Below are 14,449 nucleotides of genomic sequence, written 5' to 3'. Positions count from 1 at the left end.
AAACCAAAACTGAAAACGCTCCAACAGCATTTCAATTAAATTTTTATCAAAGTTCACCAGTTATATTAAAAATTCTAATATTTTTTCATTTTCTTTGGTGTTTATGTTAAGAATTTCAAAAACCAAAAAATATTTTTTTTTGAAGCTAAGTTTTTGAAAAACAGTTTTGTGAAAAAAGGATAACTTATATTTAGTTCCAGAAGGAAATGGGTTAGAGAATTCAGTTAAGTGTAAGTTACACATGACAATAGAATATAGACTATAAATTTCCTTAACCTGCTTTTAGCATAATGATTGAAGTATAACACTCTTGATACACTGCATCATGTTGTAAAATGGAAAAAAATGGATTTTTTTGGAAAAATCTAACCTGAAATTTGCAACTATATAAAAATTACTAGAAATAAATGAGAAGGATCAGGCTTGTTCTAACAAAATTTATTATGCAGTAATTACAAAGGTTAAAGACTTCCATTTAAAATAAAAATAACATATAATTACACACATAATGTAGTACCTTGTAGAGTGATTTAAACAAATATCACAGGAAATATAGCATATTTTCAAATTGGAGAGACAAATACTTTCTCATTCACAGTGTTCATCATGTTATAGGAAAGCCTGTTCATATAATAATTTGTAATAAAGTCATGCTCTTATTAACAGTCCACACAATACTGTATTCAAAATAATTCTCTCAGAATGTGAAGTACCGGGCAAACCATTCCTGACGTTGGGGATCTGAAGAAGCCACTGGTGAAGCTTCACTCTGAGGAGGGCTAATTCATTAAAAAAAAGAAAGAAATTAAACACAATATTAAGCTTTCATACAAAACAAATTGAGAAGAAGGATAATAATATAAAATTTAACTGATTCTCCATATCAGAAGCTATGTTTTGAGCATTTTACAAGATCCACTCTACTGAAGTGCATCAGCAGCTCAGATGAGAGTAATTAAAGAGCCAATGTATAAAATTAATTAATACAATGGAAAAATAAGATGTCAAATCATTTATTTATTTATTTATTATTTATAGAAAAGCTATATGAGAGGATATACCATAAGTATATTCTTTTAAGCTTTCCCACTTATTTTTAGTTTGATTTTCTGAATCTGAAAAGGCATTCCTTAAAATTCTTTTAAATATTGCTTATATATTTCATCTAGTAAATGAACTTCAGAGTGTGCTGATATTTCACAAATATTTTGTAGTTTCATGTAAACTTCTTAAAAAATGGTGTGCTTAAAACCAGTTTACTTTCTTCTCAAAATTCTCCAATAATAATTATTATGATGATAAGTAGAAAAAATGGTTAATAAGAAACATAATACTAATTAAAGCCTTAAGGAGCTATTCAATAAAACAAAAGAATCCCTACCGTCTTTTGGGGAAATTATAAGTCACGCAACAATTTGTAATGGAAACTCCAGTAGTCATAATCCATGAGCTCATGCACATGCATCTTACTGATTCCTGAACATACTCATGCACAGGGAAAAATAAGCAACACAAAATATTTAACAGAATATACATTAACATAAATTAGAATGTTTTTTTTTTATTCATGATTCTTTATTCTTCTATTTTAAAGCACCTATCACTAACCATATGGTTAATTATTCATTTGAAACCAGTTTAAATATCCACCTTTGAGAATCTACAATTATTATTCAGTGTCTAATGACAGTGAATAGATTTGCTAACAGAAGGGGCCAAATAAATTAAAAGTAACAAAGCTCAATCATTTATTAAGCAAATACAAAACCCTGGCAGTATATCCAAGTTTAAATCATCTAAGGTCTAAAAACTTCAATTTCTTTCACAATTCATTAAATTATATGATATATAATCATGAACTGTAAGTTTGTTTTTTTTTTTCTGTAGACATCTGAGTGATGATATTTTATCCTAAGTTATCCTGCATTAATTTTCCGGAGTTTCTATGTTTCCTATTTTGGCAATATACATAAACTAATAAACTTCTGAAGTCCAATATATAAGAACAATAGAAAAAAAGAAAATTCTTTCATAACATTGAAAAGTGTCATGTAAGAACTGTAAAAATTAAACTGAAAAAAATTTTGCATTAAAAATGAACTATTAAAGGCAACTGGTAATACAATTATAAAGTTGATAGAAAATACTTGGAGCTTAAGAATTATACTAAACTACTGTCTACTTATACCTTCGGAAGCTAATAATTAATGTGCAACAAGAAAATGGTATTTACACACATATATTGTATCTAGGTTATATTGTAACACATGTAAGATGTATGGGATTACCTGCCATCGGGGGGAGGGAGTGGAGGGAGGGAGGGGATAATTTGGAAAAATGAATAAAAAAAAAAAAAAAGAATTATACTAAACTCTCAGTAAGCTTTTAGGAAATTGACCCATAATTTAAAAGTCACTTAGGAAATATAATTTAAACAAGAAAAAAGTACCATAAAAGAGGCTATAAAATAGAATTTCACAGAAATATTGGTATTCCTAAGTTATTCTTATGCTAGTGAATTTCTGTTACTAAACAGACAAGTTTCTTAAGTTTAAAAAAAAAAAAAAAACCCACTGGTGAGGCAATGCTCACCTCAAAAATGTCTTGGGTTCTTTGGATGGTATGACTGTCTGTGGAAGTGGTTTGCTGCTGTTGAACTCAATATCATGGATGGGTGAATTAGGAATAGGATCCAGGCGGTTAGGATGTCCATTGCCCACTCCACTAGGTTCCAGAACACTTAAATTGGGAACACTCACAAACCTGTTTGTTGATTTATCATTCTTCTTCTTTTGCTGCATTAAAAACAACACAGTATGAGGAAAGTCCTTATAATCAGGACAGATGAGAAATATGGAAGTAATTTAAGAAATTTTCATGAGAGTATTTTGGTAATTTCATCTTAAACTGGGGTGTTCAAATTAGTGTTAAGCACTATGGGAAATTCTTGGAAGTTTTCTCTAACAATCTCTTTGGAATCCTCATATCCAGAAAAGAAATATTATAAATTCAGAAGAAATAGTAAGGAGAATTAAGGAGAGGGGAAAGCATATTCTGGGGGAAAGAATATTAGAAGTAAAACAGGAAACAAAAGGAAATAGAGATACCATTATATTAAAGGGTACTGACTAAATAAATATCAGGGGAAAGGACAATCATATATAACATTTAAAGGAATGGAGTCCTTGAAATTTAGTCAGCTATCCAAAGAAGTCTTTGGTTCAAAAAAATGTGGAATAAGAAAATGCTTCAAGCCATTTGCTTTGAGACATAGATTCACTGTAACCCACGAAGAATGGGTTTGATCGGAGCACCTACGTACTTCTGTACAGATAAATTTAATTGGAAAAACTAAGAAATTCTTTATTTCCACTCAAGACAAGTGGCTGAGTTATGATCATACTTTCAAATTCAGTGAAAAGTATTCATGAAGACAAGCAATTAAATTTGCCTAATTAGATCTAATTTAGTAATTAATAATGACATTAATTTGTAGAGAACTTTTTAAAAACCCTGTAGGCTAGAGAATCCACAGTCAATCTATATTTATTTCAGTCTTCATTCTGCAGGAATCTTTGAAATTCTCAGTGAAAATGAGAGCTTGGTTCCCCACTATCTATCAATATGAAAATAATACAACACTAAAACCATTATGATTCTGAAGCAAGTCCTAAATTAGTCTGACGATGGGCTTCAGCCTCATTTCCCTTCCTCCAGCCTGTATAAGACCTGTGACTAATAACTCGTGTTGTTTAATTCCCTCTAGACTGTTCCACATTTCCCTAATCAAGATTATATCCTATATTTGGATTGATGTAGCCGTCTTTTACTTTCATCATTAGAATCAATGAGGATTATTAAAATACAATATTTTAAAATATTATTTACAATATTATCAAAATACAATAATTATAAGTTGTAGAATAGTTTCTAAGAATCTGACATAGGAAATTATTTGTAATTTCATGTTAAAATGAGATGTCCTAATGAACTATTTAAAAAGATGTAAGCATCTACTCTTTTCATTTTATTGTAATAGTTTTCAACTACTTAGACATCTTTCTCTACATTTGAAGTCATTGAATGATATAAATTTAGAAAACACATAATTTAGACACAAAACAACAAAGGTAGCATTTTTTTTGTTGTTGTTAAAATAAAAACTCAAGTGTTATGCCAAACACCAAGTGGTATAATAAAAACCTTTAACATGTATTTTTCTGTATTTCAGATTTTGGGGATCACTGAATAAAGTACTGGTTATAAATTTGTTCTCAGTTAAATTAAATATAAGGTGTAGAATCCCATCCCATGAAAATCTACCTTCCTCATCTTCTTTACTTGACTCTGAAAGCTTATCTCAATTTAATAATTCCTGATAGCTAAATGTTAGTGACCTTAACTTATGAAACATGTAAATTTGAATTTTGGGATAATTTGTCTTATCAAAGAGAATGATGGAGAGCTGGTAGGAATGAAGTTATATATGTGTTGCAAACTACAGCCCTAAGTCATGAAAAATTTATATAGTGTTCTGGGCTGAAAGACTGGAGGAAACCCACTGGCCAAACCCATGGCTAAGCTACTAAGTTAGAATTTTAATAAAATTTAAAAATATCATCTATGTTAATGGTCTAAACTCTTTGCATATAAAATATCTTTTTAGTATAAATAAAATATCAAGGATCCCCACCTTATTGCAGTTATGCCAATGGCCATTCATTCATTCTAGAGAGACATGATTTCATAAAATGTCTGAATTTGGAAATAACTTTACATGAATTTGTATTTTTATAACACCTATATATATATTTGAAAAATAATAATACATAGAATGAGACATCATTCAATCTATAGAAAGCATCTTTTTCCTACTTCTTTCATTTGCTGTAATTTAATGAGATGGACTCTATGTAACAATCTTATAGAAAGAGTACTCAGTCTACAGGCTGACAACCATGGATCTTTATTAATAGTAGCCAATATTATTCACATTAGATGCAAATATAAATAGATTTTATCATTCTTGTTTTTTTTAGTCCTTTTGTTACTTACATTGTTCTGTCTCCACATATATTATCATTACGTAAATGCTGTCAAAATTGATAAACATTTGATATTCATCAGTCATCAAATATATACTATGCATGGGGCATTACAATTAGGTACTGTATTATATATGGCGCATGATTCTATGTATATGTGATCCTTATCAACTTAATTTACTTATCAAGTTCTATGCGACTAGAGAACAATTGAATCAAAGATCATAACACATATGCAACAAAGTATCATAGCTGAGGGAAAGCTTAAACATTTTACTTCATTCCACCTCTGAAAGTTTACATCTATCACAGAAGTACATGTTCTGATAAAATGCTCTCATTGTTTATCAGAAGCTTTAGGTTATGAAGAGTTGAAGAATATCTGGGGTTTAGAAATACCTTATTAACTTCCTCAGAAGATCATAACTTACTTCAAGGACCCATAATTATATCAAGATGGGTACTTCTTTCCCTATTGCAGAATATTTTTATAAGTTACTAATTATTATTATTTTTCCCCCCTGTGGAGCAATTGAGATTAAATGATTTGCCTAGGGGGTCATACAGCTAGTAAGTATATGAATTCACATTTGAACTCAGATCCTCTCGATTCCAGGGCCAGTGTTTTATCCATTGTGTTATCTAGCTGACCCCAAATAATACATTTTTGAGAGCTGCTTCAGATGAAAAGTTAAGCATTCTGTGACTAAGCTACTAATAAGCTTCTTCAAATTTAACTAGGCTCATTCTTGGGCAATCCATCACTGAATCCAGATCTGAAACCTAATTTCAGTTTAGTTAAATCTGAGAGAGTTTATGTTGCCTAAGATAATCTTTGAGAACCCAGGATAACCTTTCAAGCCACTGTGAAACATTAGAATAGGGCTAAATAAATATGGATAGGTGAGGAAAATGTTAAGAGACTATCTCAAGAGGTTTCTTTTTAGAAATAGAAGCAATAAAATGAGTTTAAAAATTCTTAAAGTATTTAGAAATATCAATTACTCATTTCTCTTCAAAGTCAAGCTAATATCTCATTATGGGGCAGCTAGGTGGTGTGGAAGATAAGAGTACTGGGCTTCAAGTCAGGAAGACATCTTCCTCAGACATTTGCTAGCTATATGACTCTGAGCAAGCCACTTAACTCCATTTGCCTCAATTCTTCATCTATAAAACCAACTGGAGAAGGAAATGCCAAACGACTCCAGTATCTATGCCAAAAAAATCCCAAATGGGCTCATGAAGAGATGGACATGACTAAAATAACTAAACAAAAATATATCTCATTGTGGCATGAGACTCTTAGTTCTCAAAAGCTATATCAATAGAGTATAGGCTCTGGCAGGTTTCATCATGATGGAAAGTCTTTGAGTATTATCTGGATGACAGATTGAATTCTGTTAAGGATTAATCTAAGTAAGTATAAAAGCTTCAATTAGTAGGTTGGTAGTGAAGTTTCCTTGTCTGTGGAAACTAATGAAACAATATTATTGCATAATGGATTAAAGCTGCTATTAGTCAAATTTTGAAAGTGGATGTAGATAAAAATGAATAGATTTGGCTCTACATTATTTGAAAGGTAAAAAAAAAATGAGACTGGTTTTCTTTTGTGGCAAGTTTAATCTTATTAACACTCCTTGCAGTAACTTTCTATTTATCAGTCAAATTTATATAACATATTCTCTCTTAACAATATTTAAACATACCTTCACAAGAGGGTTAATAACACCAACAGTAGGATTTGCATTGAACATTTTATTGAAGTTAGTTTCTCGATTGACTAATTCCAGTTGGTAAAATTTATTATCATCCTAGGAACAAGAAATATTGATATTTTAGAATACTATCAAAATAATTTAAATATCTATTTTTTAAAATTTTAATATCAGCTATTTGTAGTTTAAAATAAAAATTATTTATAAATGCTTATTATACATTATATCTACTATTTTCTTTCTTTCTTTTTTTTTTTTTGCTGAGGCAACTGGGGTTAAGTGACTTTCCCAGGGTCACACAGCTAGGAAGTGTTAAGTGTCTGAGACCAAATTAGAACTCAGATCTTCCTGACTTTAGGGCTGCTGCTCTATGTACTGCTCCACCTAGCTGCCCCTTGTATTCACTATTTTTTAAGGAGAATCTGTTGCTACTGACAAAACTAAGACAGTAGTCTCTAATTAAATTTTAAAATTTGCTGCTTCCCAACTCATAAATCTTTTTTCCCCCAAACTGTTCAAAATCCTACTTCTACATGGCTTGAAAATAAGTATTCTTACTTCAATCTATCCGTTTTCTATTGGTCTGGCTAAATAGTTTATGGAAGCTCTTTATACCTAAAATTCATGCTGTTTTCATAATTAGATCTCTACAACATTATGATTAGATGCTCTCAGCTCTTCCCCCCTTTCCCCTTTCTAGTCTTAACAAGCTGTTTAATGCACAGATTCCCTCCAAAAATGGTCTTTTTTTTTTTTTTTTTTGTCTCTGCTTAAATACATTTGGTAACAGGCAAACTCATAATTTATAAAAGAATAGGTTTGAACTAGATGACCTCTTTAAGATTCATTTTAGTCCTAAATCTATGATCCTATGATCTAATGAGGCAGCTCAATTCATTTTCCAATAACCTGAATTGTTCAGTTGTTTCAAACATAACTAACTTTTTGTGAACCCATTAGGTATTTTCTTGGCAAAGATACTGGAGTGGTTTACCATTTCCTTCTCCAGCTCATTTTACAGATGAGGAAACTGAGTTAAACAGGGTTAAGTGACTTGCCCAGTATCATCCAGCTAGTAAGTGTCTGAAGCCATATTTGAAATTAGGAAGAGAAGTCTTCCTGATTCCAGACCTGGTACTTTCTCTATATGTGCTTTATTATATCTTTGACCAGTTTGTCTAAATCCTTTTCCCTGACAACTACACAAAATAAGTTTACTTGTATAACTTCATATCAAATAGCTGACCCTCTTTTCCAAGAACTCCTCCACTAGACTGTAGGCTCCATGAAAGGAGGTAATATGTCTAAACTTTGTACCTATCTACTCTGTGGGTAGCAGTCCTCTGCATTCACATGGAGCTTTATGAATGATTTGAACTGAACATTTTAAGGCAAAAGAGCTCCATAAATCAGTGCTGGGTTCAGGCTTTTTCTAAATGCTGCCTAAGTATTCTCATACAATGGTTAATTTTCCATATTCCCAGCAGAGAAGATCAATAAGAAAATTAGTGAATTAGCTTTCAGTTTCTATTTCCATTGCAAAAGAAAACTACGTGCTAGCTTTAAAAATAATGCCTGATTTATGTCAGTTCATAAAATTTTCCTTCTGATTCCCTGTGTGAATCTCAACCATTGTGAAATTCATTTATCCTTAGCATTAATGCCTGCTGACTGAAAGCAAACCTTATCATTTAAAACTAACACTTGGTTAGCCTTAACAAATTAAGTATAAGCAAGATATTAATTCATAATTGTGATATTTTTAAAAGTTGTTATAGGTTTTTTTCCCCCCTTGGCCATATTATATGTTATAAGCATTCACTTTCAATAGTGGAATAAAACTACTAAGGGAGTTACATTTAGATATTGGGCATGAAGGTTAATTCACATCACATTTTAACCAAAAAGAACACTGAATATCTTACAATTAGTTTCTTTATGACTTGGTCTCTCTCTGCAAGCAAGGTTTTCAAGTCTGCGATCATCTGTAAATCTTCGGTTCGTGACTCTCTCTTTATATATTTTTCTTCCATGTCTTCTAGTCTTTTTATGAAAACAGTAATATCTTTAGTTTACTGCTGACACAAGTGAGTTCCCTTGCAATACCAACAATTTCAAAAGAGTCTAATTGGATAATAATAGAAAACATTTATTTTCCTCAAAAACTTTAGTTTAATATTTTTGTTTATTCAGGTATAAAATGGTCTGAGTTAAAATAGTAACATAAAATTTCGTCAAAATGTTTAGCTTAAAGTATTGTGTAGTGAAATCAGCAGTATTGACACAATTATTTTAAGTAACTCAAAAGCAATTGGGTAGTTAAGAGTGTGTGTGACTGGCCTAAGAAATATGGGTTTAATATTTTAAAAAAAGAGAATACTTTCAGAGATAACTATTTAAAAAAATACCATTATATAAGATTTGGATTATATAAGTTGGCTTTTGGAGTCAGGAATTTTAATTTGGACATATATTAGCTATTGACTCTGAAGAAATCAGCATCTTAGGTCTCCAAGCAACTTTCTAAGACTACAGAAGTTGCATCATAGCTGCCTCATAACATTAGTGAATGAAGATTCCTCACTGAGAATTCTTGACACAAATGACTCTATTCCCCCCACCTCTCCTGAAAAAAAGACTCGATAGAGCATGTATTGAGAAAAGGAACAGATACAGAACGAGAAACAAAGATACACAAATGATACTTTAATTTCTCAAATTGTATGAATAAATAGCATATTGCTTTATATGTAAATCAACCATGCTGTGTGAAATATAATAGTTTTTTTTCAGGGATCAGACAAAATAAAATTCATCCCAATTCTGGCAATTCTCAGCATTAGCAATAATAATAAAAAGAAACCACAGAAGATATTGAGGTTATTTTATGAGCAAAGGCAATGCAGAAATGTTAACAGATTCAAGGAAAAGATGGAAGAAGGGTGAGGAAAGGAGACACAGATATAGACACACACATGCATAGAAGAAACCGACAAATCCTGATTACGTTGACTATAGAACTTAAGAGGATATTTCTAGAAGGGAAAAGTTAGAAAGAAATAACACTCTTGTTTTAATAGAACCTTAAAGTTTGCATTTGTTTGCTTTTAATACATAGGTTCAAAAATCCTTTGAAGATGGGAGAAAAAAATCTCCTAAATGTATATAAAGAGAGGATTATCCCAGTTATAACCACTTTGGATTGGAAAAAAGTATAGCCTCCATTCTAGTTCTAATTTTGGTTCAGTTGGAAGTTATCTTGCTGTCAATTATAAAACCACTAAGATCAATAAAATTATAACAACCAGAATTTAACCATGTATTTTTAAAAGAATTTAGAAAAGGTAGTTAGAACTAATAGTTCTGGCTAGTAGTTCTACTAGAACCACTAGTGTGGTGGGGTAGAGCAAGACTAATCACAGGGGAACAGTTCTCCCCTTTTCCTGAGTTAAGGCAAGCTTATTTTGGTGCTTCCTATATTAGATGCAGTGAAGCCTTCTTAACATCTGAATAGGGCAGAAAGAGCAAAAGCACTTTCTACGTACTGGGCAGCCTAGACAAGATCCACATGCAAAACTATGTTTAGCATTTTTTACACTGATACTTTAACCAAAATTCAAGTGACTATGCAGTATATTCTTGTTGGAGCCAGAAGATGTCAGTGTTAACATTCTTCATCACAATAGCAACCCACATGACAAAGTGGGCTTCATGAAATCCTTCTAGAATACTTAGGAGGCAGTGGTGAAATGGATATATATTAGTTTGGAGTCTTATTTATTTCTAAGGATAGTGAAAAAACCATTACAATCAGCTCAGTCTACTATGCAAAATCAATTTAGAAGCATTGCCCTAAGTTTATTAGCAATAACATAACTGAATTATTAAAGGAAGAAAGTGAGTTGATTAAATTGAGAAACACCTAATAACTTTTAAGCACAAATGTGAAAACATTAAAGAAGATAACACAGACACAGTACTATAGACATGTAAACATTTCTCAAGCATTTATTAGGTCTTCAGAATTCCAGCAGCAAAAGTATAGAAGTTTTACCCTTAGCACCTTTAACCAATGCCCACCTGAAATCATCCTGACCTACTTTTAAAATTTTAATTCAGTACATTAAGATAAAAAAGCACATGTAAAAGTATCCCTGAAAGATCTTTATGAAAATTAAATATAAAAATAATTTAAAATGAGAATGTTTCTTTCTGATCCTTCTCATTAGGTCTTTTGTTGGAATCTCATTAAGCAAACACAAATCTCTTTTTAATCCTAGGAGAGACTCCAAAAATTAAATGCTGGTAGATATCTCTTTAAAAAGAATACAAACATTTGAATTTTAGAAATAATCTGGAAAATCCTGTCAGAAAGTTCCTAAACTGATAAAAATAATGTTATTTAAAAAACAAACTGACTGCAAATTTTGTAAGCATACTTTATTTTTGATCCAAGTTACTGATAAAAATTTAGAATGAAATGAGGCCAAAAACAAAACACACTATCACATTTATCAGTTGTTATTATTCCATGAATCAGTATCCTTTGTATATATTATTTCACATACTTAAAAATTCAACTTTATGAATTAAAACTTTTTTTTCTTCATCCATTGTCCTCATGAAAATTTTATATTCTGGCCTAAAGTAACAGGTTCAATACAGTGTGTTCTTATAGTTACAAAATTAGGGATTAAAAATACTTGTCTCCCTCATGATTACTATAATTACCTAAATAGTATTTCTAACATTATTGGGACTGATTTATCTGAAATAACATTGATGTGGATGAAATAACATCCTCTTTACTAAATCAGATCAGAAGCATATGTCTTCTTTTTTTATGTAATCCTCATCTATATGCTTCTATAAGTCCTCAATAAAGGAACCATATTGGAAGCCTTTTAAAAAATATACTTAAGGCTATCAATGTAGCTGGCATTGTTTCTCATTCTTGTTATGTGACTTGTTTATCTCATGCCAATGAATTACACTCTTTTTTATATATATCATCATCAGTTATATGCTACACCTGTTGATGATTATCCTTTGTAGTTAAAAAAGGCATTTTAATGATTAAAAAAACAAACAAACAAATGCTGATTCAATTTCCCTCAAAGAACCCTCTCAGAATAAAGAAATAAAAAGACAAATTAAATCATATTGGAAAAACTGCATAGGACTTTCCATGGTTCTAAGTTGCTCCCTACTGCAGAAGCCCAACTCTTTGATATTAGCATTCTCCTAGTGATGCAATAGGATTGTGAATATGGAATGCCATAATTTCAAAAGAGATAAAAATTTCTTCTTCCCTGAAGATCAAAAGAAATATGAATGATTTGGGTTAGCAGAAATCATTATCAATATCTTATTTCATGTCAAAATTAAATATATATAATTTTAATTATATAGGACATCAAGCATTTAATATGGCTAATAATTATAGGAAACATTAAGATTCTGCCATCATTTTGAAAATATTACTTTGAGCAGTTTGTCTGTACTTGATATTTACTATCAGCATAAACTTTAATTGTAGATAAAAATACTTATTATATGAAATAGATATATAATATACACATTAATACACACTAACTTAATGGGCTGTATGTATGAGCTATATATTATAATCTAGGAAATATATTTTTATCAACTTTCTCCACATTGTAAGTGGTTAACATTTATTCTTTTTTAGGAGGAGGAAGGAAGTTTTTTTTGTTTTTACTAGTATTAGGACCTCCTGGTAATGAAACTTCCTCTAACTATTCTGTAACTTATAGTTCGAGAGTGTTTACTGGGGACACTAAGAGATTAAGTGGTTTGCCCAGTGTCACAGAACAAATATGTGTTAGAAGTGGGACTTGAACAAAGTCTTTCTCTGAGGTTAGCTTTCTCTGTTCATTATAGTATATTGCCTCTTCCAAAACTGACCTACTAAAAGATACATTTCATCAAGAAGGCTTGATAGTATTCCTGGGTTTGATGCAATTAATAATTACGTGTCTGTGAGTATAACTGGAGAATCTTACAGTTAATAAGGAATCTTGTTTGTATGCCAAGCAGGACATTTTCTATGAGATTTTAAATTGGTGCATACCTTTATCTGCTATTATTCAATAGATTCCTGAATAAAGACATACCTATGATTGTATCTATTATAAAATCATAAACTAATATAACATAAGCATGGGATACACATTATTTGAGAGTTACATCTAAGCTGAATTTTGTTCTACTAAATAAAATCCTTAAAAAGCCTTAAACAGATATACTCTAGGCATTTTATATATTTCTGTTAGTTGTATGACAGTAAATCTGTGATTTACTATAGAAAATTATCTGCAAAAGCATACCTGTTCCCTTATCATATTTTCTTACATTATATTTTGTTTTACGGAAAATACTTTTAAAATAAATAAATAATAAATAAATCCAGATGTACTTTTATACTTTTTTGTCTTCTGCAATTAGGTACTGGTGCAAAAGCTGGAATCCTTTTCATAGTGTTTTGTTTGCCTAGATTTGAAATCATTCCACAGCAAGATTATCAAATGTCCTAAGAAATTGTACTTCTTTTTGGCTTTGGGTGCATAAAAACATCAACATTTTTTATTTGTCTCCCAAGAAGAACATTAGCTATCCTCTTATTCATTATGTCTTCTTGCATATATTTTAAATGTATGAAACCTAGTCCCTTTCCTATTGTCACTTAGTGGTCACCAATGATGGAACATTAAGAAGTCAAATTCTTTGTAGGCCATCTAAAGATTATGTGATTCTTAGCATGCTATGCGTCTTTCCTGTCCCTTGAATTCTATCACATCAAAAATACTTTTTAGAGTCAGTCTTTCCTTTTTTTTGTCCATTTCTTGTGGTCCTTATGCTAAATTTGTTCTCTAGTGGTCAGTATCCTGGTGGAAACTTTTGGAAGGCGTCTTCACCCAAAATGCAAACAATAACCACAAAAGGTACAGTAATTACTATATAATACCTAGTTTAGTAGTGAGAATTGCCATCTAGTTAGGGATTAGCTGATTTATCTAGTCAGAGAAAGCTTACTCCAAAGTTTAGAAGCTGAACTTTGTTTTCACTGTTCTTGCTAAATGAAAGGGATTATAAGATTTTGTTTTGTTTGGGGCCTGACAAGGTCAGCCTATGTATGTGTATGTATGTATGTGTAAATAATATTTGTAACACTAGTACATTTTTCAAACCTTCCAAAGATTATATATTTCTTCATTTTGTTAAGACCTTTTATGTAGAGACACTTTTTCCTGGTCATTTAAATATCTTTAGCTCATTGGTTCTTTTTTTTTTTTTTTTTTTTTTTGCTGCGGCAATTGGGTTAAGTGACTTGCCCACGGTCACATAGCTAGGAAGTGTTAAATGTCTGAGGCTCAGATTTGAACAAAAGTCCTCCTGACTTCAGGGCTGGTGCTCTAGCCACTGTGCCACCTAGTTGTCCCACTCATTAATTCTTTAAATTTATTTTTTGATTTAAATAAATTTAGACAATATATACAATATTATACTATATATATATAATGATATACATACAATGTATAATATATAAGTTAAATATAATTGTATAATACTTATATAATAAATAAATTTAAATATATTTCCCATTGAAGAATAAAACCTCATATAATGTCATTTAAGAGAATCAAATTCCCACAAAGCTGAAAG

The 14,449-nt window shown here is 30.8% G+C and overlaps 1 protein-coding gene across 11 annotated transcripts in view; it reads right to left on the bottom strand.

Annotated features, from left to right (window-relative positions):
- Positions 1-395: 395 nt before the first annotated feature.
- FAM184A (family with sequence similarity 184 member A) overlaps positions 396-14,449 on the bottom strand; it is a 111,332-nt gene continuing 97,278 nt past the window's right edge. For 3 of the 11 annotated variants that reach the window (XM_074309990.1, XM_074309992.1, XM_074309998.1), the window contains 4 exons: positions 8,686-8,803; positions 6,752-6,856; positions 2,593-2,795; positions 397-779 (listed from right to left, as the gene is read on the bottom strand). In XM_074309990.1, the coding sequence (XP_074166091.1) occupies positions 698-779; positions 2,593-2,795; positions 6,752-6,856; positions 8,686-8,803 (508 nt within the window). In that variant the 3' untranslated portion in view covers positions 397-697. Of the gene's footprint in view, positions 780-1,381; positions 1,477-2,592; positions 2,796-4,951; positions 5,094-6,751; positions 6,857-8,685; positions 12,073-14,449 lie in introns of those variants that run through there. The other 8 variants (XM_074309991.1, XM_074309996.1, XR_012489221.1 and 5 more) reach the window with 7 other exon arrangements.

Source organism: Sminthopsis crassicaudata, chromosome 4, assembly GCF_048593235.1.
Source record: "Sminthopsis crassicaudata isolate SCR6 chromosome 4, ASM4859323v1, whole genome shotgun sequence".
NCBI lineage: Eukaryota > Metazoa > Chordata > Mammalia > Dasyuromorphia > Dasyuridae > Sminthopsis > Sminthopsis crassicaudata.
The sequence above is the reverse complement of the archived record's forward strand: the minus strand, read 5'-3'. Positions and strand labels throughout refer to the sequence as shown.